This window comes from Myxine glutinosa, chromosome 9 (assembly GCF_964187855.1).
Source record: "Myxine glutinosa chromosome 9, kmMyxGlut1.1, whole genome shotgun sequence".
NCBI classification, from domain to species: Eukaryota; Metazoa; Chordata; class Myxini; order Myxiniformes; family Myxinidae; genus Myxine; species Myxine glutinosa.
In genome coordinates, this window is record NC_136269.1 from 104579257 (window position 1) to 104604029 (window position 24773).

The window sequence follows — 24773 nt, forward strand, 5'->3', positions numbered from 1 at the left end:
GCCTTACGAATTAGGCTCCTTGCTCTGCAGTGCCTGCTAGAAGGTACTGTTGGAGTTGGTGTCAAAACAAGCTTTCCACAATGAAGGTTAAAGGCTTGAACCCGGGTGTAGCGCCGTGCGAGGCTGCCTCATCATCTGACACATAATCTCGTGTTCCCTTCTCACCCAGTTCGTGACTGAAGTAGGGCCGTGCACGGGATTCCAAGAGGCCCTTACGAGGCCACTAGTTTGCACTATTGGTGCCATCGGGAATGCTACTTGTTTGTCTACAAAGTTCCATGAAACCCCTTTTTCCATGAAGCCCCCTTGCTCCCTCTTTTATTTGACTGTTTATCAATCATTTGCGGCACACATTCTATATTTTTACCCTCTTCCTTTGCTTCTTCAACCAGGGGGGGGCTCGTGGTTTTCTGGCTCATTCCTTCCCCTGCAGTGTTAAAACATTTTAAAGCATAGAGTGAGCAGTATTATCACTATATATATATATTGTTGCGGTTTCGAGTTTGTACAATAAAGGTTAATTCCCCCCTCATAGTTTAGTCACACTACAACACGTAGCCTCGCGATAGTTCAGTTATTTCTTAGTATGTGTGAGCATAGTCCTTTTCCTGTGTTAGTTTTGCGTTGAGTAGAATAATGAGAGTAGGTCCTTTTCATTGCTTTCATTGCCTTATGCCGCCTCTATTGCCTTATGCCGCCTTACACCTCCTTATGCCGCCTTTGGCTTTTTGGCGCGAATTAACACGGGGCAGGCCTGGCAAATCGAGGCAAGACCGAATGAGGGCGGCGGAGAAGCTGACGGTAAGCGCGAGCCGCCAATCAGGGCTCAAAGGGAGTGGCTGCAGCACTGCGCCACAGGGTGTGGTTGGAACATTCGAGAGGGCTCAGGGCATGGCAATAAAACCCATTGCGCGAAGCCCCCACCGCAGTTCTGCGAAGGGAGGCGCTTGACTAAGTTCTGTGAGAGTTGAGTGTTGTACAAGAGAGAAGACGCTCATGAACCCAGCTATAAGCGCTCGTACCAAATTGGACGCTCAGTTGAGCTTGAGGCCGAGCCTCTATTGGGTTACGCGAGTGATAGCGCACCGGCAACTAAACGCACTGGTGGAAACCGCCAAGCTGGCGAGAGATGCGTACATTTCCCTCCTGCCTCATCTGCCCTTTGTTCGAGATACGCGCTACAAGGATCCCTTCCACCACCTGCTTGCCTTCATCGCGGGACATGCTGTGACTGTGGAGAGCCACGCCGGGCGAAGCCGTTCCTGGATGACCAAGGCAGCGCGTGAACATCCTGCCTGCATTTCCCCTTTGTGAGTGTGATCGGGCCCATGTCTGGGATTTATATAAGACTGCTTAAGGCTGCTCTGTGTCTCTCTGCTTTCTACCGACTTGTAGTTCTACCGACTTCTACCGACTATATATATATATTGCTACGGTTCTGAGATTTGTACATATGACATCATTAAAGGCTAAAGGTTTGCCCCCCATAGTTAGTCCACGAGCAACACGTAGGCCCACTTAGAGTATTAGTTATGTCATAGTATGTGTGAGTATAGGCCATTTCCCTAGTAATATCTGCGTCGTGTAAAGACATGAGCTTAGGTCCCTTCATTTTGCGCCACCCTCCAGTTCCACCTATGGGCATAATCGATCCCGCGCCCCAATTGGCTGATCCCGCATTTTGTTACGCTTTGGGCTACCCGCAGCAGTTTGTTATGCTTTGGCTGCCAGCAGCGTTCGCTGCCCTTTGTTCGCTCGCTAGTCGAGTAGCACGAGGTAGGCCTGAGAAGAGGGAGGAGCGCGGGGTCGGGGTATGGCGGCGCAAGGCAGCGCCTCAGAGGCGATGGCGGTAAGGGCCACCAGCCAACCAGGGCTCAAAGGGCATGGCGTGATAGGGCATGGTAAGGCGCGTCTAGCAAGTGCTAGAAGGTTCGCTGGGCAGGGCTATATAAGTCGCTGCACAAAGCCCTTGAACAGGACTCGCATGCACTCAACAGTGGCGAAAGGACTGAGCGGAAGAACTTCGAGGATTCATGAGAGAGGACTGCAGTGAGGACTTGCACGAGAGAGAACACTTGATTGTATTGGCGTTTCGAGGCTTGGAACGGTATTCGTTTATTACGTATGCGGCTACAGCCAAGCCAGCCTATAGCGAATATTCCAGCCCCGTGGATAAAACGCGGTAATAGCCTGCGAGTGATTAACCGCCAGAGCCCTCCCCTACCGTTCGCCCCACAAATAGCCCAGTGCGTCCCAACGGCACCATACGAACTCCTCCCTGCTATTGGAATCCATCTTCGCGGTACGAGCTGAGCAATGCCGCTGTGATGTGCTTGTGCGAGACCGTGTCGAATGCTTTTGCGAAGTCGAGCATCACTACCGCCAGTGTCTTCTTATTTCGCTTGGCTTCCCTCATGATGTTCGCGAGCGTGGCAATGTTCTCACTGCACCCCGGCGCCCGTATGAATCCTCTCTGGCGTGAACTGGTCGGACAAGCCTGGCTCAACCTGTCCGTGAGGATCCGACTGAACGTCCTGGCGATTGTAGAGCCGATGGTCAAGGGCCTCCAATTGGTCAGGTGCTTTAATTTGTCAGGGTCATTGGTTTTTGGGATCAGGATCGACCGACATTTTTTCGCCTGCGGGGGTACCACTCCGTCTCTCATCCAACTGTCAAACAGGGGCTTGAGTAGTCGTCTCCGCAGCTCGACCAGAGATCGTCCAGAGAGAGAGCTGCCCGGACGCCATCCCTGGACGCGCTGGTGACCATCAACCTGTTCATCTGCAATCCCCGTGTGAGTGTCTGTGTGTGAGACGGGCCCGTTTGTCTTGGGAGTAAGTTAAGACTGTTATTAAGGCTGCACTGTGTCTTCTTTTTCTCATCATTGTAAATAGTGTGAATAAATCTTGTTATTCCTTTTCTTCTGAATTCGACCGCTTTTGTGACTTCTCCATTGGGTAAGCGTGGCACGAATAAGAACCGTTCGGATCGGGGTCTAGTAATTAATAACGTCTCGGATCACGGGTTCGCTACCGCTCGGCGTATCCACCAACACCCGTGATTCGGGCGAGGCTTATCTCCTCGTTTCAGGGCAGCGCTAGTACTTAGGTAATAGCGAATCTGGTCCTACAACCCTATTTAGCGCTGTCTGGAAAGGACGTCATAGGCCTCGGGTCACGCCTGGTCAGTCAAAGACAAGGGGACTAATCCCCCCTTGGTAAGGGGAGAAGGCCGGCGTTGAGATCCGCAACAATATATATACTATAGCTCACCACACGTTGCTACAGAGGCGCCGACTTGTTTTAACTGAAGATAATAACCTGACTGTACCTGAATTGTTGTGTTGTCATGATTTACACAATCATAATACAAACATTTCTTTTGCACAAAATTATTTGTAATATTTGTAATATTACATTTTTATAAGCAATTTAAGTTGAAGATTTAAATTGAAATTTTAAAAAAAAGTTTGCAAAAAATAACCTCTAACACTTTTTAGGCTAAGGTCATGAGGAGACTCAGATATCAAACCGCACCTGTAGGTCAGCCTGGGCAGCGCTACATCATGGATAAATGTGCCCATGAAAGTCAGTGGTGGCACCAATTTAGGCATCAGTGCGCAGCATCTGCAGACAGCCATGTCCACTATGGACACCGAGGGCAGCTGTCATCATACCGACGACCTGGCCAGTCTGCTGTGCCTATGTCCATCATTGACTCATCCAGTGCAGTGATGTACAGAACAATCATTCAATGGCTATTTTCGTTTACTTTTGATGTTGTACCAAAGCTTTTAACTTTACGAGTATCCTGGCCATACTGACCCGCAACAATTGCCGGAAATGTTTGTGTTTTGTGTGATGACGGATTATGTTTTGATGCAATTAACGAAGCCAGCTATACTGACTTGGGATTGGCAAGTGAGGCAGTACATATCCACGCATACTTGGGTGAGGCTGCCTTTTCATATGTAGCATTATGATGCCCATCACAAAATGTCATGAGGGAATTCAGAGAAAACCACAAACTGTGAACTTAGTGCTGTAAGGTAGCTAAACCACACCAGGAATGGCAAGGATATTATCTCCTTCCTGAAATACATGCGTCAATCACATTAGATCACACAGGCTGGGCGGATGTGCTGTGCTTCTGCTCTGGTTTTTATTATCATGTTTGTTACTGTATTGGACAGTGGTTCTTCACGGAGTAGCCATGCAGAAGTTTCAGAATACTATACTGGTAACTTGATGCCTTGCCAACCTCTATCTCAATATCAAAGCTCACTACAATCAACCTGAAACCCACCAATCCAAAAAAATCCAAAGATGTGCTTAGACCGACAAACATTGTCTAAAACCATACTGTAAACCCATAGCAGGGAATGGGAGTTGTGGTTTCAAAAGTCTGACCTTGTAATTTCCATGCGTGGATGATAATCACAATTTCCATGTGTGTGGCTTGCTTTATAGACATTGATGGTAATGGCCATGTGAGTATGGATGAGCTGCAGGACCTGTTCAAGGCGGCCAATCTGCCCCTCCCTGGGTTCCGTATACGGGAGATGACCACAACACTCATGGAGAAGGGGGATACCAACCGTGACGGTGTCATCACCTTCCCTGAGTTTCAACGGGTAATGATGGACTTTGAGTGAATTGCATTTGTAACTTTACAACAAGGCAACACATATTTGTGGATAGGTTTACAGTGTCATTTACACATTATGTTGAATATTTTGGTTTGTGATACTTGGGTGAGGCTGCCTTTTCATATGTATCATTATGATGCCCATCACAAAATGTCATGAGGGAATTCAGAGAAAACCACAAACTGTGAACTTAGTGCTGTAAGGTAGCTAAACCACACCAGGAATGGCAAGGATATTATCTCCTTCCTGAAATACATGCATCAACCATCTGGGTTTTTAATCTTGCCAATCCAGCAGTGACATGAAATGGCGTGCTTTATTTTTAGATTGGAATAAAAATCAGTACATCCTGCGGGATTTGAACCCACAACCTCTAGAATGACTATGCCATTTCTCTAACCACTTGGTCACCACCATACTCATTTAATGCTTCAAAACATACTTCAGAGGTATACTGTTATGGACTTGAATCGGTTAACTATGTTGCCGTGATATAATACTTTCCCCTTGCAATTGCAGTTTGGGCTTACCAATCCAACACTTTGTCTTGCATGATATGGCCGAAGCCTTTTCTCCATGGTAGGACGCCATATTCCCTTTTGGTTGATCGAGCTCACTCTGTACTAGATGAGGTAGCACTTGCTATTGCATTAACACAGCTCACATTCCATAAGTGGGTGAATTATGCTAAGTTGGCAATGTCAAGCACTTAATGCTGATATTGCAACACACATTGGTGGGGAAGGGATTCTGTGGGAAAACACCCTGTGTTTTAGTAATGATGCAACATGGTAGTATGGATCATTACACATGATTATTTATTTTCCATTGAATTGGTCCATGACTGGCAAAGCACTTGCAGATTGACATTGAGGAATTTGAGTTGGTGTATGGCACCCCACATTTGTACAAGTAATAAAACAAAAATATAAAAGAATGTTGGGATGGTTTGCCAAAAAGTATGTAAACAAGGTGGGGATGGTCAGAATAAATCATGGGAAACCGTCCCTACATCTGTTTTTGAATAATGGTTGTTGTCTGTCCATCCCTACATCCATTTGCTATGCTGAGAACAAAAACATGAGCTTTGGTGACTCCCTTTTTGCCATGTTCTGCTTGTATGGGACTGAGCTTTCTGAGATCCAGGACTGTGCTGAATACAATAGCTTCATAGGCAGCTTTTGTGGGGGAGGGGGGTACCCGTAGTTCCGCTGATCAACTTGTTGTTGAGACGTGGCCTGGCGACCTGGCCTTGCCTTGCGGCCTGCTGGGTTTTGTCGACTATCCCGTCAGGGAGGGATGAGACCGAGGAAAGATGAGACCGATATCTATGAGATCCAGAGGGAAGAAACTGAGACCGGGCGCACCCCACAGGCCACTTTGGGGATGGTGGAGGGGTAAATGGAGCACAGATAAGGAGACGGCTTGGTCCATGAGTTGTACGTAGTTCCTTGCTGGGGTGAAGAGGAACGCTTCAGGACCAGGGAAGGCTCTGTTTAGTCTTAGATACTCACAAGTGGAGACTACGATTGGTGGCGGCGGCCTGTGCACACACGCACGCACACATACATGAATCAAGATTTACATGTACACATGCACGATTGTGATTTAAACACATATTGTATGTGACATACTATACTGTATATCATATACACACATATTGTATGTGGCATATTATATTATATATTACACACAATCATATACATGACACCAATGTACTGTATATTATATACACATATATTACACTTGACATGCTGTACTGTATACTGTATATTATGTACACAGTGTATATATATATATATTGTTGCGGATCTCCACCGTCGGCCTCCCCATTATCAAGGGGGGATTAATCCCCTTGTCTTGTTACTGGCCGACGCGATTCTGGGGCTATCACGTTCCTTCCGGTCGGTGTTAAATAGGGTTGTAAGCCGAATTAGTCTTATTACCTAAGTACTAACACCGGCCGTGAAGCAAGGAAATAACCCCACCCGAACCACGGCGTTAGTGGACACGCCGAGCGAAGCGAGCCGCGATTCAGACCATTAACGGGAACTAACCCGATTGGAGCGGTTATGATCGTGCCACGCTTACTCAATGGAGAAATCACTAAGACGGTCGAATCAGGAAAGACAGGAAGAACAGATTGGTTTATTAACTATTTACACAGGAAGAAGAGGAAGAGAAAGAGCAATGTACAGTGAAGAAGAAGCAGATACACAGGGCAGCCTTATACAGTCTTGTACTTATCCCCTGAACACGGGCCCGTTCGCACTCAGACTCAGGCTCAGACTCAGACTCACATGGGATTGTAGATGGTCGGGTAGAGGGTCCACCGATGGCGTCCACAGCTCGCTCTGGTCCCCGACTCGTACCACGAAGCAGCTGGTGATGGTAGACGGCAGACGGCGGGCTAGATCGCCGCGTGTCGGTGGCGCGGATCGGACAATTATACTGGGGGGAAGCTGGCTGGCGATTATACTGCGTATGTAATAGTTGTACCGGCGCCTTATACGCGGCTCCCAGTCTAACTTGGTACAATGCGCCACTTCCCCAAGTCCTCCGCAATGCCACGTAAATCCTTCAATACTGGCGCCTTCCACAAAAGGCCTTCTGCACGAATGCCAATGCTTGGCTTCCCTCACGAGTCCTTTACAATGCTGCAGTCCTTCTCAATACTCGAGCGCCTGCCTCTCCCTTCTCATAACCCGTTCAACAGAGGACCCCGGCTCATAACTGAAGCCCACGGCGCGTTTCTCCTCATAACTCAAGTGCCTGCCTCTCCCTTCTCATAATTCGTTCAACAGAGGACCCCGGCTCATAACTGAAGCCCACAGCGCGTTTCTCCTCATAACTCAAGCGCCTGCCTCTCCCTTCTCAACTGAGGTGGGGGCCTCGCCCAAAGGGTTTTATTGCCACACCCAGCGAACCCTCTGGAACCTCTAGCCATACCCCGTCAGGCGATGTCGCCTCAGCCCTGATTGGTTGTTGAGGTCTTACCGGCTCTGCCCTTGATGGCTGCCTGATGTGGCCACACCCCCACCCTTGCACTCCGCCCCCTTTTCGGGCCTTACCTCGTGGCATTTGGCTGGTTTGAGCGAGCAACTGGCAGCTAACGCTGCCGGCCCAACACGTAACAAACTGCGAGGGGCAATGGGGTGCAGACTGGATAGTGCGCAATGGAGTCGATTGGAGGTAGGCTGCAAACTGAACGGGGCCTACTCTTATTTGTTTTACACAACGCAGATGATAACTATTGGAAATGGCCTTATCTTAAACACATACTATGAAATAACTAACGTTCTAAGGTGACCTACGTGTTGCATGTGGCCTAACTATGGGGTGCAACCTTTAACCTTTAATGATGTTACCTGTGTGGGTTCTCAAAACCACAACAATATATATATATATATATATATATATATATATATATATATATATATATATGTATATATATATGTATGTATGTATATATATATATATATATATATATATATATATATATATATATATATATGTATGTATGTATATATATATATATATATATATATATATATATATATATATATATATATATATATATATGTATATATATATGTATGTATGTATGTATGTATGTATATATATATATATATATATATATATATATATATATATACATACATATATACACACGAGTATGTGCCCCTCAGAAAATATTCACACCACTTGACTTTTTCACATTTTATGGTGTTGCAGCCTGAATTAAAAATGGATTAAATTGAGATCTTTTTTTTGTCACTGAGCTACACACTGGAGGGATGATCATCCTTGAACTGTCTCTACAACTTGATTGGGGTGCACCTGTGGTTAATTCGATTAATTGACATGATTTAGAAAGAAACACCTTTCTATATAAGGTCCCACATTTGACAGTGCACTTCAGAGCAGAAACTCTACCATTAATTCCAAAGAACTGTCCGTAGAATTCCGAGATATAATTGTGTTTAGGCATAGATCTGTGGAAGGGTATATAACAATTTCTAAAGTGTTGAAAGTTGCCAAGAGCTCGGTGAGCTCCATCATTGAAGACTTAAAGATTGATGTTCACCAACACTACCCATCCAACTTGACAGAGCTTGAGCAAATCTGCAAGGATGAATTGGAGAATCTCCTTAAATCCAGATGTACAAAGCTGATAGACACACCCAAAAAGACTCAAAGCTGTAATCACTGTTTCTACAAAGTATTGACTCAGGGTGTTGAATTACTTACATAAATTAGATATTTCTGAATTTCATTTTTAATTATTTTGTAAAAAAAAAATATTGGGAGGCAGTGGGCCACATGTCTGGTGTATATTGAGGAGATTAAAATTTCTGCCCTTTTGTATTAATGTGATAAATAGACTTCCTAATAATATGGAGTCCGATCTTCATAAATCCAAACATTTTTAATCCCAACAAATCTCAGCATGTATTTTGCCATAGTAGTGGGGCGGCTTAGCCCAAATATTCAAAAGAATTGTGCATTTTGTGATACAAGCACCAAATTTGGCACAAATGTACATTAATATGTTGCGAACATTTTCAGATATTGGGCCACTTGAAATTCCGTAATTTTGTTTTTCAAATTTTTTCAAATTTCGTAATTTCAAATTTTTCGGGTGACACCGTCACAATTTCGGTCTTCGAGGCCGGCCGATAGGCAAAGTGTGACCGGAAGGGACGAGGTTCTCCTGACCACGTGGCCCTCGATCTGGGAAGCGAGAGGCGTTCCATTAGTGGACGCGCCCCTCACGCCCGACTTTTGGGCAGCCCCGGCAGGCCGTTTGTTTTGACGTTCCGTGACAGGCCCCGCACCCCCACCTCCGGGCCGACCGGAAGCTTGTGCTGAGTACATCATACCTGAACAACTCAGTGAGGCAGAACACAGCAGTGCACACCAGGGTGACCCCTTCAGTGCATAAACCAATTAACCTGTCCACTGCAGGGCATATAGAAATGAAGTTATTTTCTGCATATAATAATAATATAAGTTCAGTTCTATATAACAATTTCTGTTATCACCACTACCACTACAACTACCACTACTACAAGCTTTGTCTGGAATTTTGTGGACTAACAGACAAACAGACATACAGACAAGCTGGGATCAAAACATTACCTCCTTCCACCATTGAGTGTAGAGGTAAACATCATGGAAATTATATCATGCCCTAGATTTAATTCATGCTTACCCGTGTATTTGCTTCACTGGTTCACAAGGTCTTTTGCATACATGTAATTCAGACTCTCGTCTTCATTGCTGACCACACAATGTTCGCAACATATTAATGTACATTTGTGCCAAATTTGGTGCTTGTATCACAAAATGCACAATTCTTTTGAATATTTGGGCTAAGCCGCCCCACTATATCGGCCGGCCTCGAAGACCGAAATTGTGACGGTGTCACCCGAAAAATTTGAAATTACGAAATTTGAAAAAATGTGAAAAAAAAAATTACGGAATTTCAAGTGGCCCAATATCTGAAAATGTTCGCAACATATTAATGTACATTTGTGCCAAATTTGGTGCTTGTATCACAAAATGCACAACAGGTTTGCTATGCTGCTTACACTATAGTGATGACATGCCAGCATATTATACGTCACTGACTTAATGTTCTATTTGAGCCAGATAAATGCAATGTAATGATCTACTGTGCAATGCAAGTTGATGTTGCTGCAAACAAGGCTTTAGATGGATCTGTGCCAGACGTCAGAGGCCTTCAAGGCTGCATTGTTACTTTTTAAACATGATATAGCATCACTCACAATGCAATCGATAAATGTAGTCTTAACCAACAATCTCACAAAGGTTTCGGTGTAATTTATACTTCTCAACACAGCAACTTCTTTCAACCTCCTCATTCTTTTTTCGTAGATCTACAAGGAGTTAAAAAATTCCGAAGTGAGCAAGACATTCCGCCAAGCCATCAACAAGAAGGAAGGAATCCGGGCCGTGGGTGGCCTTTCTGAAATCTCCAGTGCCGGCACCCAGCACTCTTTCTCTGGTGGGCTGCTTATGAGGTTTCACTCTATCGCCTCTCCTTGTGGCCTTTCAAGAACTTCATATGTAGGATGGGCTTTCAAATGGGAAATATCTTGGAATTTTTGAAAGTAGACTATAGGATAGTTCAAATTTGATCTGGACTTTTGTTTCCTAAAAAGCATGTAGATTAATCATTTTCAGAGATTTGTTTTTCGAGTGTTGGAAACCAATACCCATAAACACAGGTTTCCTGATGTAACAAATGTGCTGAAAATCAAGATAGTGGCAAATGAGAAAACAAAGAAGATGGGACATGAAATAGCAATGAAATTACTGGTCAAAAAACCATTAAGCCTTTTGCAATTTGCAGACTATTTGCTGCGCAGACCGGATCAATTGCCTACCAAACTTACATACAAGCAAAGTTCTCAACCACGTCTAGAAATTCCCAAGTGTTTTTTGTTTTGTTGTTGGTGTTTGCCTAAAACTCTATTTAACTCGCACTTTTTGCAGAGGAAGAAAAGTATGCTTTTGTAAACTGGATCAACAAGGCCTTGGAGCAAGACCCAGACTGTAAAGGTCTTCTTCCGATCTGCCCCGACACAGACGCCCTTTTCACCGCTGTTGGAGATGGCATCATATTGTGGTTTGTGCTAAAATTGTCCTCCTAATGATCTCCTCAGCATTATACCTCATTTGTTGTAACAATTCTCTTTGATATGAATGTAGTTCTTCATGATGCAATGATGGGGATGGCATGCTATGCAAGAGCTTGTCGCGAAAACAGAGACATTCCTAAAAATAATGTTGCATAACTTCAGCCAGACCAGTGATAAGAGGGCACTAACCATTGATCTTACAAAATAACATTTTGTTTTAATCTGATAAATTAACCAAACAATTAGCATCCACATTTGGTCTTTGCAGTGCAAAATTCTATTCTTGAGCAAGGATTTTGTTCCCAACCTCTGGTTTTGGACCGGAAGTCTTACTGATAACTCAGAGGACACCCATTTAACATGAGTCAATACTAGTGGCTTCTATCACAGGAGAACAGGTTCATCGATTATGTAAATGAAGTTTTGTATTTATCAGTTCAACAGTGGTAAACATCTTTGAAATTAATTTGAAAAAAATATTGAATTCAACATGGCCACCTAGCCTTTAGATGAACAATCAGGTTTTTTTGAAAGATATGCACGAGTCCGAAATTTAACCCTTTGAGTTCCGGGATTTTTTGGGGGATAAAAATACCCCCGGTACAGGATTAATTTGGCATTTTTGTTTGGCAATTTAGCATTAATTTGGCAGTGTGTGTCCACCCTCAGGAGAGCCAGGAAACAATATCTCTCCGTTCTCAGGACAGAACTCTCTTATCTGTCTCCCTCTTCCAAATCCTGGTGGCATCTGGTCAAATCTGTTTCTGGTGTTTGTTCCCCCTCCATCCCCTCCCTCACCTCAAACGGCCACACGGCTGATTCCGCACGTGAAAAAGCTGAATGCCTCAACTCTGTGTTTGCCTCTAAATCTTGTGTCCCAAACCCATCCCTCTCTGTACCCACCGTACCCAGTCGTACCCAGCTGCTCCTGGACTCTGTGTCCTTTCCTCCTGACAAGGTGGAAAAGTTTCTGTCACCCCTCGACTCTGATTCTGCAACTGGACCTGACGGCATCAGCCCACGGGTCCTAAAATCCTGTTCTTCCGCTCTTTCACTCCCTCTCTCTGTTCTCTTCACCCTCTCTTTTGCTCAAGGTCATCTGCCATCTGCTTGGAAATCTGCCAACATCACCGCTTTGCACAAAAAGGTGCAAAAACAGATCCCAGCAACTACAGACCAATCAGCCTTCTCCCAATTATCAGCAAAGTCATGGAATCCATCATTGCTTCAGATATGAAATCTTTCCTCTTCTCCAATGGCTTGATCTCTGATCATCAATTTGGTTTCAGACCTGGTCACTCTACTCTGGACATGCTGCTTCTGCTTTCTCAACAATGGATGGAGGTCCTCAATGCCAAACAGGAAATTAGAGCTGTCTCCCTTGACATATCACGTGCCTTCGATACGGTCTGGCACCCCGCTCTGCTCACCAAACTCTCCTCTTTTGGTATCCATGGAAATCTCCACGCATGGCTGGCGGACTTCCTCTCTAGTCGTAGTCAACGTGTGGCCCTGAATGGGTTTCTCTCATCTCCTCTTCCTGTTCAGGCTGGAGTTCCCCAAGGCAGTGTTCTGGGCCCTGTGCTTTTTCTGGTCTTCATCAATGATCTCTCTGACTCTCTTGAAAATCCTCTCTATCTCTTTGCTGATGACTCTACTCTCTGTCGCTCCATTCTTCATCCCTCAGATCGGCAGTCTGCAGCCTCCTCACTCTCTGCAGACCTGGACAAAATCACAGACTGGGCATACAAGTGGAACATGTCTTTCAATCCTGACAAATCTCACACTCTTACGATGTCTCTCCGAAAAGACCGACTGGACAACCCTCCCATCCACTTTCTGAATAATCCTCTCCAAGAAGTTCTGTCACTCAAGCTTTTGGGTCTCACTATCTATCATGATCTTTCCTGGGAAAACCACATTTCAAATCTGGCCTCCAAAGCCAGTCGCCGACTGGGCATCCTCCGTCGTGCGAAGTCCTTCCTTGGCACACCTGAGCTCCTCACCACATACAAGGCTTTCATCCACAACTCAATGGAATACTGCTCTCCCCTCTGGGCTGGTGCACGTGCCTCACACCTAGCTCGTCTTCACGCTGTTGAAACCAAAGCATTCAGAATCATTGGAATCTCCCGCGATGAAGCTAACTCCAAGGGCCTCTCACTCACTCACCGCAGGCAGGTTGGTGGTCTTTCCGTCTTCTACCGACTCCTCTCTGGCCTTGCCCCCCCAGCTCTCTCTGGGCTCTGTCCAGCAAATATTCCTACAGGTCGCACAAGATCTGCCGGCAACCCTCTTATGGTTAAACTGCCAAAATCAAGACTCGCTGCTCACCTTCACTCCTTCATTCCTCTTTTCTCCCGCCTCTGGAACAAACTCCCTCACTCTCTTCAATCCCACTCCACCCTCCAGGTCTTTAAAACAGCTGTTCACCACCATCTCTTATCTTCCCCCATCCAAAACATTGATCTTTTCTATCCCCGCTAATTTCACCCCAATTCCACTTTTTTGAAATACCAACTTCTGTCCTGGAAGTCCTTGGTGTCCTTGTGTTTGATACTTCTGCCACCCCCTCCCCCCAAGCCCTCTCCCTCCCACACATCTCCCTGCTCTTAAATGTTGTGTGCCCTCAAGTGTTTGTGTGCTTCCCCTCTCTTGTCTTCCGCTCCCTCTTTTTATATAATTTGTTTGTCTGGTTGATTTGTTTGTGAAGTAAATGTCAGCTCTTTCACGAGCCTCGATTCAGTATACAAAAAAAAAACCAAAAAAAAAAACCACGTACTGACGATATATTTATAGGTATAGTCGATGACGTGTAGTAACATCATCCATACACAACAGTTTTTCGCGGGTTGCAGCACTGGACGTCATCCATACTCAAAGGGTTAAAAAACTCAAATAACCCAAGATGGTTGCCAAACTATTCAATCAATAGAAAGATGACTGTACATAAAGCTCTGTAAATTTTGATTAGATTCTGTTTAATATTTTTCTGCTTTAGTGCTTGCTGTCTGTTGGTCATTTTCAGGCAAGGATTTTTTTTAAATCAAAAACTACTACCACATTTTTCATCACGACATCTGAATATGTATATTATATATTATATATACTGTGTGTGTGTGTGTGTGTGTGTGTGTGTGTGTGTGTGTGTGTGTGTGTGTGTGTGTGTGTGTGTGTGTGTTAGGCCTGGGCGATAATGGAAAAACCTTTATCACGATAATGGGCCTCATTATCACGATTATCGTGATAATATGAACAATGTAATTAGTGCCTTGACAGCCATGTAGCGTACAATAACAAACTGAATAGCCATAGAGTTATGTGTGTTCGGTCGTATTCTTTATTTCATCATTGTGTTGCAATTTGTTTAAAGTCAAACCTCATTTTACCTGGAAGAAATTGCTTTGCTCTGTTTGCCGAGTGACTGGATGAGCAGTTTGCAAAGTGGTTGATATGGAACGTCTGGCTTGGCAAGCGATAGCAGGCTGATTGCTAATGGAACACACTGAGCAGGCTGCTTGCTAACGGAACACACCGAGCAAGCTGCTTGCTAACGGAACACACCAAGCAAGCTGCTAGCTTACGGAACACAACATGCAAGCTGCTTGCCAATTGGGACATTTGTGGAGAAAGTTATATATGATTATCTTCAGACATTTAAAATAACGTCTTTGATGTGGAGCTTCGTGAATAATAAATGCCAAGCAATCCTATGTCCTGACAAAATAGGACTGCGGGTCCTGAACCTCACCTGGATCAGGAGCAACAGTCACTCAAACCCCCCACTGACCCTCTCAGACCCTGATATTTTTATTGCCGTCAACAAACAAACTTTGGTACATCATGGGCGATGAAGATCGTGATCAAGTTCCATTGAAATTGTGTGTGTAGTTTCGGAGAAGAGAGCAAATACTTATTTTGGGGGGTAAAAAACACCCCCGTATACCACCTTAATGAGCGCAGATGTTGATGCTGTAAATACACGTTCGTTAGGCATCAGATATGAAGCTTGTGGCCAAGTTTCAACAAAATTGTGTGTTTGGTTCAAGCGATAATGACTGAAGTGTTTACAGACTCACTCTCACTCACTCACTCACTAACAAACTCACTAACAAACTCACTAACAAACTCACTCACTTACTCACTCACTAACAAACTCACTTACTCACTCACACACTCATTAACTCACTTACTCACTAACTCACTCACTTACTCAATAACTCACTCACTAACAAACTCACTCACTCACACACTCACTCACTCACTAACTCACGCACTTTCTCACTCACACACTCAGTAACTCACTTACTCAATAACTCACTCACTCACTAACAAACTCACTTACTCACTCACACACTCACTCACTCACTCACTAACTCACTAACTCACGCACTTTCTCACTCACACACCCACTAACTCACTCACTCAGTAACTCACTTACTCACTAGCTCACTGACTGACTTACCTACGGACACTGCTCAATCGCATAAGCTTACTGGACTAAAGTCCAGGTGAGCTAAAAAGGGGATAAACAAATAAATAAATGTAACGCTTGACACACCGTGTTTCCTGCTCGTTCGGTCCAACGAGAATGGTAAAAGAAGAGAAGAACGAGATTACCTGCTTATCCTTGTCCTCGGTGCCAAAATTCCGCACACCGAGGACGTTCATCTTCTTGACGTTTGACATGATATTGCCTTGAGTGCTTACCTTCGTGCACAGACAAAGCAAACTCAGACGGATCGCTGATTTCGACACCGGAAACATCGGTGCCTTGAGTAGTTGTTTTTGTTTCGACGTTTATTGTTTAATGATATACCATTTAAATTACATCTTAGATAATATACACTCCATATTATATCACATCCTTTATTTTATAGAGCTGCATTTAATACAGGTATATCCTTTGAGAGAAGCTAAATGCAGTCAATACACAGTAAATATCCATGGGTTCAAGGTGTGATTTACCTTCTGCAGCATGAGCAGCAGTTATTGCAATAATTAATCTCCAATAGCATTATCGCGCTAGTAAATCTAAAGCACGATTATTGTCCAATCGCCATTATCGCCCAGCACTATATATATATATATATATATATATATACATATATATATATATATATATATATATATATATATATATATATATATATATATATATATATATATATATATACACACATATATATAATCACGAGCAGTGGGCTGTTGCCGCGAAAGTGATGGAGGTCCCTGGTTCGAGTCCCGGGTTGAGTCAGAATTTTTCACACTAGCCCCACACAGGAATTTAATTCCTGTTTAAGTTTATCAAAAAAAAAAATAGATTATATATATATGCCACGAGGATATAAAATGAAAAAAGATATCATTAGATGTTATGATTCTGTTTCTGAATTTATTTTTTTATCCCTGTAATACTCATGTGGGACTAAACGTAAAACTGGTAATAGTTTATAGTAATTTTCTCAAAAACATTACATGGACAAGATTCCCAGTTTCTGTATCTCTGATAGCAACATCGTTTTTTTTTTTTTAGTGTGAGGTCACATTCTTTTGTAGCTGTGTTGATGTTTTTCCAGCTTGAAGGAAGAATTTCTTGTTTTGAAAAAAAACACAAAAACAACCAAATGAAGCCAAAACACTCTGACATCAGCAAACGTTGCAGTGTAGTTTGTTTAATATTTTGTTGTTCAGCTGTGTTTTACCAATATGGAAAATAGTCCATTACTTATTATGTATGTGATGAAATTGAAGTGGTTTGTTGAGGCTCACTCAGAGGAAAGGAAAAATCGGTGGAGATTGTGGGTAGGGGGTGTTGGGTAGGTTGGTGAGATAGCATACGTATAAACCGTTGTGCTCTATATGCCATGAAACATTATGTTCCTTCCTTTGATTTAACAATATTTTTGGAGCCAAGTACTTTGCACAATCTGGAAAGATGCATGACAAACTAATCTAATATTCTACTTCACAAGGCAACCAGGTTTAATACTCCTTGTTGCGTTGTTGGAGGTTTCGATCTTCCAAAGCACTTTCACGGCAATTAATACTTTGGGACATTTGTCATTGCCTTTCCAGACCAATTTTTTTTTTTTTGTATACAAAATCGAGGCTCGTGTAAGAGCTAACACATTAAACACAAAAAACATAAACAGACACATAAAACATATAATAATTTGCCGAAATATAGATGCCAAAAGAAATGTTCAAACAGGAAAATTGTATGTATTAGATCAGACATAAAAATAATTAATCACTTTTATTCTCAAGCATTTATTTCCTATTTTAAAAAGTTTAAATGCCCTCTGAGGTGAGAGACATCATGTGGATGGACGGTTTAAGAAGAACTTCGCTGTATTTGCTGCTGATTGTCTTTCTTTTCAACTTGCATGTAAGAACCTCCTCCTCTTCCTCTCTTTCAGCAAAATGATCAACAATTCAGTTCCAGATACAATCGACGAGCGAACAATCAACAAGAAGAAATTGACTGCTTTTACAATTTCGGTACAATGTATGCAGATTGTGAGATCTGCTTTTGCCAGACTGTCGATTTGAAGCTGGGCCTAACTTGCACTTCCAGACATAATGTGCATTCACAGGACTAACCCAGGCTCCAAAATGCATTAATTGTTTCTTCTAGGAAAACCTGAATCTGGCCCTGAACTCCGCTTCAGCTATCGGCTGCCACGTCGTGAACATTGGTGCTGAGGACTTGCGGGAAGGAAAACCTCACCTGGTGTTAGGCCTGCTGTGGCAGGTCATTAAGATCGGATTGCTGTCCCATGTTGAGATCTCCAGCAACGAAGGTGCAGCATTACTAGCACAGGAACTTTAGCATAAGTGCTTCCGGAACAATTGGCAACGCTGTCTTCTCTTTGTCTTGTGATCCTCTATTAGCATTCCTAAAAACAATATATTTATTGGTGACCACAATTCGGTGGCGTAATGGTTAGAATGTCCGCCCTGAGTTTCGGAGGTTGGCGGTTCGAACTCCGGCCAAGTCATACCAAAGACATGTAAGGGAACATGTATTATATTAATTGCTGCACTCCATCGTTTTCACGTGGCATACCGTGCATTTTATAATAAATCCTTGTTTTAAATGGTGAGCCTGGTGTTGGCTTAGCGGTTAGGGTGCCGGCTTGGGATCCTAGGATCCTGGGTTTGAATCCCGGTCGATCGCTCAATTAACGCCAGGAGTGTTGACTCAGCCTGACATCCTTCCGAGGTTGGCAAATTGAGTACCAGTTCACTGGTAATTCGCTGTGTGTCGCAAGAGGCGACTAACAGAGTTGGTGGCAGGAAGGGCATCCGGCCATAAAACATTGCTTCAAAAAGGGGACCACGGTGCCCAAAAAAGGCCAACCCTCGCTCTGCGTGGAAAAATGGTCTCTAAATGTGGTTCTTGTTGTAAATGGTGCTTACCTTTTATTACACCGTGGTTCCCGCAGCTTTGGTTGCTCTTCTACGTGATGGGGAGAGCTTGGAGGAGTTGATGCGTCTCTCCCCAGAGGAGCTACTTCTTCGCTGGGTGAACTACCATCTAGATCATGCAGGACGTCCCCCCATCCACAACTTCAGTTCTGATATCAAGGTGATGGGCCAAGATAACCGAAATGGGTTGTGTTTAAGCAGTTTGGTAAAATTAAGAAAGTAGAGGTAAGATTTATCACCTGGAGCCAGAAAGGATGGATTGAATGTGAACTGTTGTTGGTAGGACGAAAATTTCTTTCTTCGATTAATTGCCCATCCTTGAAGAACAATGTAAAAGTAAAAAGACACATGTTGGTCATGTGAAACACTGGGAAAACCTCATATTAACAGCTGATCCTGGAGAGCTGTTTCAGGCTTGAGCTCTTTTCAGAAGACGCAACAATTGAGACACTGATTATGTAATCAATGTGAAATGCTATAACTATAAAAGTTGACAAACATGTAAAAGTTGGCAAGCAAGTAAGTGGAAATTGCAATGCAAATACTGCTACTGAGACTCTAAAACGGACAGCAAAATACACAACATTGTAGGTCTTGGCTCGTAGCCAGGCCTCCTGACTGACTTTCAGTGTTCCTTTCTTGAAGAGCGGGACAGGGGTGGGGAATGCTTTGTGTATCATGTTTCTGCGCACACTCGACACCAGGATTTCAAGGAGGGGGTTGGGTTCTGGGGCTATGGGAACCCTCTCTTACTAGGCCTCACCTTTCCCGTCACACAGGACTCGCGTGCCTACTATCACCTGCTGGACCAGATCGCGCCGAGAGGGGACAAGGAGGGGGAACAACGTATTGCCATTGATATGTCTGGCTGCAGGGTGAGTTACTGAGTTATGGTCCATGGTGACAGAAATATGGTGGTTTTGTGTTTTATGCATGTATTTCTTGGTTACTTCCTTCCTGTTTTTGTTTTATATGTGCCTTAGCTGTAATCAGTTGTCACGTGTTGAATATTTTGATCAATAAATGTCCTGAATTTGTCATGTGTTATAAACTTTGACATTCTCTTTTTTTTTCTTTTTTTTTTTTGTATACTGAATCGAGGCTCGTGAAAGAGCTAACATTTATTTCACAAACAAATCAACCAGACAAACAAAATATATAAAAAGAGGGAGCGGAAGACAAGATGGGGAGAGAAGGGGAAGCACACAACCACAACATTTGAGAGCAGGGAGAAGTGTGTGAGGGAGAGGGCTTGGGGGGAGGAGGCATGGGAAGGGGGGGGGGGGGGGGAGGTATAAAACACAAGGGGACCGAAATTAGCGGGGGTAGAAAAGATCAAGGTTTTGGATGGGGGAGGATAAGAGATGGTGGTGAACAGCTGTTTTAAAGACCTGGAGGGTGGAGTGGGATTGAAGAGAGTGAGGGAGTTTGTTCCAGAAGCAGGAGAAAAGAGGAATGAAGGAGTGAAGGTGAGCAGAAAGTCTTGATTTTGGTAGTTTAACCATAAGAGGGTTGCAGGCAGATCTTGTGCGACCTGTAGGAATATTTGGGGGACAGAGCCCAGAGAGAGCTGGGGGGGGCAAGGCCAGAGAGGAGTCGGTAGAAGACGGAAAGACCACCAACCTGCCTGCGGTGAGTGAGTGAAAGGCCCTTGGAGTTAGCTTCATCGCGGGAGATTCCAATGATTCTGAACGCTTTGGTTTCAACAGCGTGAAGACGAGCTAGGTGTGAGGCAGGAGCACCAGACCAGAGGGGAGAGCAGTATTCCATAGAGCTGCGGATGAAAGCCTTGTATGTGGTGAGGAGCTCAGGTGTGCCACGGAAGGACTTCGCACGACGGAGGATGCCCAGTCGGCGACTGGCTTTGGAGGCCAGATTTGAAATGTGGTTTTCCCAGGAAAGATCGTGGCAAATAGTGAGACCCAAAAGCTTGAGTGACAGAACTTCTTGGAGAGGATTATTCAGAAAGTGGATGGGAGGGTTGTCCATTCGGTCTTTTCGGAGAGACATCGTAAGAGTGTGAGATTTATCAGGATTGAAAGACATGTTCCATTTGTTTGCCCAGTCTGTGATTTTGTCCAGGTCTGCAGAGAGCGAGGAGGCTGCAGACTGCCGATCTGAGGGATGAGGAATGGAGCGACAGAGAGTAGAGTCGTCAGCAAAGAGATAGAGAGGATTTTCAAGAGAGTCAGAGAGATCATTGATGAAGACCAGAAAAAGCACAGGGCCCAGAACACTACCTTGGGGAACTCCAGCCTGAACAGGAAGAGGAGATGAGAGAAACCCATTCAGGGCCACACGTTGACTACGACCAGAGAGGAAGTCCACCAGCCATGCGTGGAGATTTCCATGGATACCAAAGGAGGAGAGTTTGGTGAGCAGAGCAGGGTGCCAGACCGTATCGAAGGCACGTGAAATGTCAAGGGAGACAGCTCTAATTTCCTGTTTGGCGTTGAGGACCTCCATCCATTGTTGAGAAAGCAGAAGCAGCATGTCCAGAGTAGAGTGACCAGGTCTGAAACCAAATTGATGATCAGAGATCAAGCCATTGGAGAAGAGGAAAGATTTCATATCTGAAGCAATGATGGATTCCATGACTTTGCTGATAATTGGGAGAAGGCTGATTGGTCTGTAGTTGCTAGGATCTGTTTTTGCACCTTTTTTGTGCAAAGCGGTGATGTTGGCTGATTTCCAAGCAGATGGCAGATGACCTTGAGCAAAAGAGAGGGTGAAGAGAACAGAAAGAGGGAGTGAAAGAGCGGAAGAACATGATTTTAGGACCCGTGGGCTGATGCCGTCAGGACCAGTTGCAGAATCAGAGTCGAGGGTTGACAGAAACTTTTCCACCTTGTCAGGAGGAAAGGACACAGAGTCCAGGAGCAGCTGGGTACGACTGGGTACGGTGGGTACAGAGAGGGATGGGTTTGGGACACAAGATTTAGAGGCAAACACAGAGTTGAGGCATTCAGCTTTTTCACGTGCGGAGTCCGCCGTTAAGCCGTTTGAGGTGAGGGAGGGGATGGAGGGGGAACAAACACCAGAAACAGATTTGACCAGACGCCACCAGGATTTGGAAGAGGGAGACAGATAAGAGAGTTCGGTCTTGAGAACGGTGAGATATTGTTTCCTGGCTCTCCTGAGGGTGGACACACACTTGTTTCGGGCTTTGTGAAAGGAAATGAGATTTCCTTCCGTTGGATTTGCTTTCCAGGAGACGAAAGCAAGTTGTTTCAGGGCAACAGCCTCACCACAAGATTCCGTGTACCATGGACGGGAGGAAGGGTATGACAACTGAAGACGAGATGGGATAAATCTGTGCATGAGAGAGAGCAATTTACTTTGAAAGAATTCCCAGGATGAGTTGATGTCGGAGGCGGTAGAGATGGGAGACCAGTCCAGATGATTGATGGCTGCTTGAAGACCATGCCAGTTGGCCGAAGTGAAATGCCAGACTCGTCGACGCTGAGAAGGCTCTCTGAGAATGGTCAGAGAGATGTCCACTTTGACAAGCACATGATCAGATGAGCCGATTGGAGCAGAAGAAGAGCAGCAGACATTTTCAGGGAAGTTAGTCATAACCAAGTCCAGAAGAGAAGATGCTCCGTTGATTGAGATCCGGGTCGGGAAATTGACAGATTGTGTCAGTCCCAGTGAGTCGCAGAAGTCCTTCGCTGAAGAGCCATGGCTGGTGAGAGAGGTACCCACACCCAGCCAACTGGCATGGTGACAATTGAAATCACCACATATGAGGAAGAGAGAGTTGGGATGGGTAGATAGAAGTTGGTCCATATTATCAGACAGCGAGATGTAGATGGAGTCATCACTGTTTGGTGGACGGTACAACACACATATGAACAAAAGGTGGGAGCGAAGGGGAAGCCGTAGCCAAAGGTATTCCTGGGGGTGAGGTGGAGAGAGGGCAGTGGAGGGCGAGTGAGGAAGAGAGTTTTTTATAAAGATAGCAACCCCACCTCCAGGACAAGGCTCAGGTCTATCATACCGGAGGAGGGAGTAACCTGGGAGAGATACCAAGGCATCAGAGGCATCATGAAGGAGGAAAGTTTCTGTTGAGCAGATCACATCTGGTTTGTCAGAAGCAACCTGTATGGAGAGATCAGTCAAGTTTGAGTGATTCATCTCCCTGATTTTGTTTAATCTTTCTTGTTGTTGATGTTGTTGATGTTGTTTGTTGTTGTCGTTGTTGTTAGCCCGTCCCCTGCACAGCAGGAGACGGGATTTTGTAATTATTTCTGTGTGCCTGTCTGTGTGTCGTCTATGTGTGTGTGTCTGTCCGGGCCGTAACTTTTTTACCATTTGAGTTTTGTCATCAAATTTTCACTTAAGCTTTTTTTGATAATACATAGAAGGAAAATTTATAATTTTGTCAAAAAGTCAAAAGGTCAAAAGGTCAGCGTCACATGAAAGGAACAATTTTCATCCAATTGACCTGAAATTTAAATTTACCATTTGCGTTTTGCTATCAAATTTTTAACAAAGCTTTATTATGATAACATGGAGAAGGCAAATTAATAATTTGATCAAAAGGTCAGAGGTCAGCATCACATAAAATTGCCAATTTTCATCCGATTGACCTGAAATTTTAAGAATCTGCCTTTTGGGTCACTGAATTGGTTCACCAATCAAAAACTACAAGCCGATTGGTTTTTTTTCGATCAAAAGGTCAAAGGTCAAGGCTGCATAAAATCATCAATTTTCATTTTATAATTTTTTTAAAAAATTGTTTTCGTTATTTTGAGCCACGGAAGAAAAATAATAAGTCTGAATACAAACGTACGTGGACAGGCTTTGCATTTTCAGATGCTCTCTAGTTATCTTTACATTGCCAAGACTCGTTTTTTTCATGTGCATAACATTGTATCAGGCCAATGACTTCAAAAGTTTTTGAAAGTTTCTTCCCAATCTGCTCCTTTCAACCTTAATGCAATGCCTCTCCCACCTCATATAACAGGAAATGGATGATGTGAAACGTGCCGACTTCATGCTTCAGGAAGCAGATAGGCTGGGTTGCCGTCAGTTTGTTACTCCAGCAGACGTGGTCAGTGGAAACCCTAAGCTGAACCTGGCCTTTGTTGCAAACCTTTTCAACAAGTATCCAGCACTTAGCAAGCCTGTTAACCAAGACATTGATTGGAGCTTGCTGGAAGGTGAACCATCTCTCCTAGTGGCATACCTGCGCCCTGCAACTTTCCTCTGCCCTTCAATTCATACAATATCTTGTCTTGGAATTGTGTTACATTTGAGAAATGCTGAGTTCGTTTTTAAGGTTTCAAGGTTAAAATGCACTTTAGATTACAAACTGCAATGCAAACATACGCAATAACATGGCTAAGAGGGGATCAGATAAAATTCAGCTAACTGGCAGCTAAGCTGAGCTCCGATTTAACTTGTGCCAAACAGGAGAGAGCAGGGAGGAGAGGACATTCCGCAACTGGATGAACTCTCTTGGGGTCAACCCCTTCGTAAATCATCTTTACAGGTAAAAGTTGTAATAGGTAGGCAATTATACTAGTAGGACACATGGAATCATTTGCATGAACAGGTAGATTAATACCCTCACCTGGCAATGGGATCGTACTTCTTGTCACAGCCAGAGCTATCAACCTCACCTCCAGGTGATAATTATTCCCACTTCTGATTGACTCCTTTAACTGTGACATGGTTTAAGTAAAGTCCATCATTGTACGATATGTTTAGCCAAGGAAAACGTTTTTCAAACCCATGATTTGTGAAATATGCACTCATGCTGGTTTTGCCATAAAGACTTCTTTATTGTCTTGTGTGTAGTGTAAAACAATACCTGTTTGTCTGTTAATGTTCCTTTTGGCAAAAGAAAATATTTCCAGAAGTCACATGATCTGACCCTGTTGAGAAACCTTTTCTCTGTTTCCCTGGCCTTTCCCTACATCATGCTATTTATTATTTTATTTTTTTGTATAGTAAGTCGAGGCTCGGGTAAGAGCTAACACATATAACATATAATAAAAGGAACGGGAGTCAAGAGG

General features: G+C 44.0%; 1 protein-coding gene across 2 annotated transcripts in view; it reads left to right on the forward strand.

Moving 5' to 3' along the window:
- Positions 1 to 24773, forward strand: part of LOC137435137 (plastin-2) — a 70275-nt gene that overhangs the window by 33444 nt on the left and 12058 nt on the right. For both annotated transcript variants that reach the window (XM_078784625.1, XM_068128658.2), the window contains exons 3-11: positions 4470 to 4633; positions 10550 to 10679; positions 11171 to 11303; positions 17739 to 17820; positions 17957 to 18122; positions 18768 to 18910; positions 19530 to 19625; positions 23720 to 23915; positions 24169 to 24247. In XM_078784625.1, coding sequence (XP_078640751.1) covers positions 4470 to 4633; positions 10550 to 10679; positions 11171 to 11303; positions 17739 to 17820; positions 17957 to 18122; positions 18768 to 18910; positions 19530 to 19625; positions 23720 to 23915; positions 24169 to 24247 — 1189 coding nt within the window. The remainder of the gene's footprint in view (positions 1 to 4469; positions 4634 to 10549; positions 10680 to 11170; positions 11304 to 17738; positions 17821 to 17956; positions 18123 to 18767; positions 18911 to 19529; positions 19626 to 23719; positions 23916 to 24168; positions 24248 to 24773) is intronic.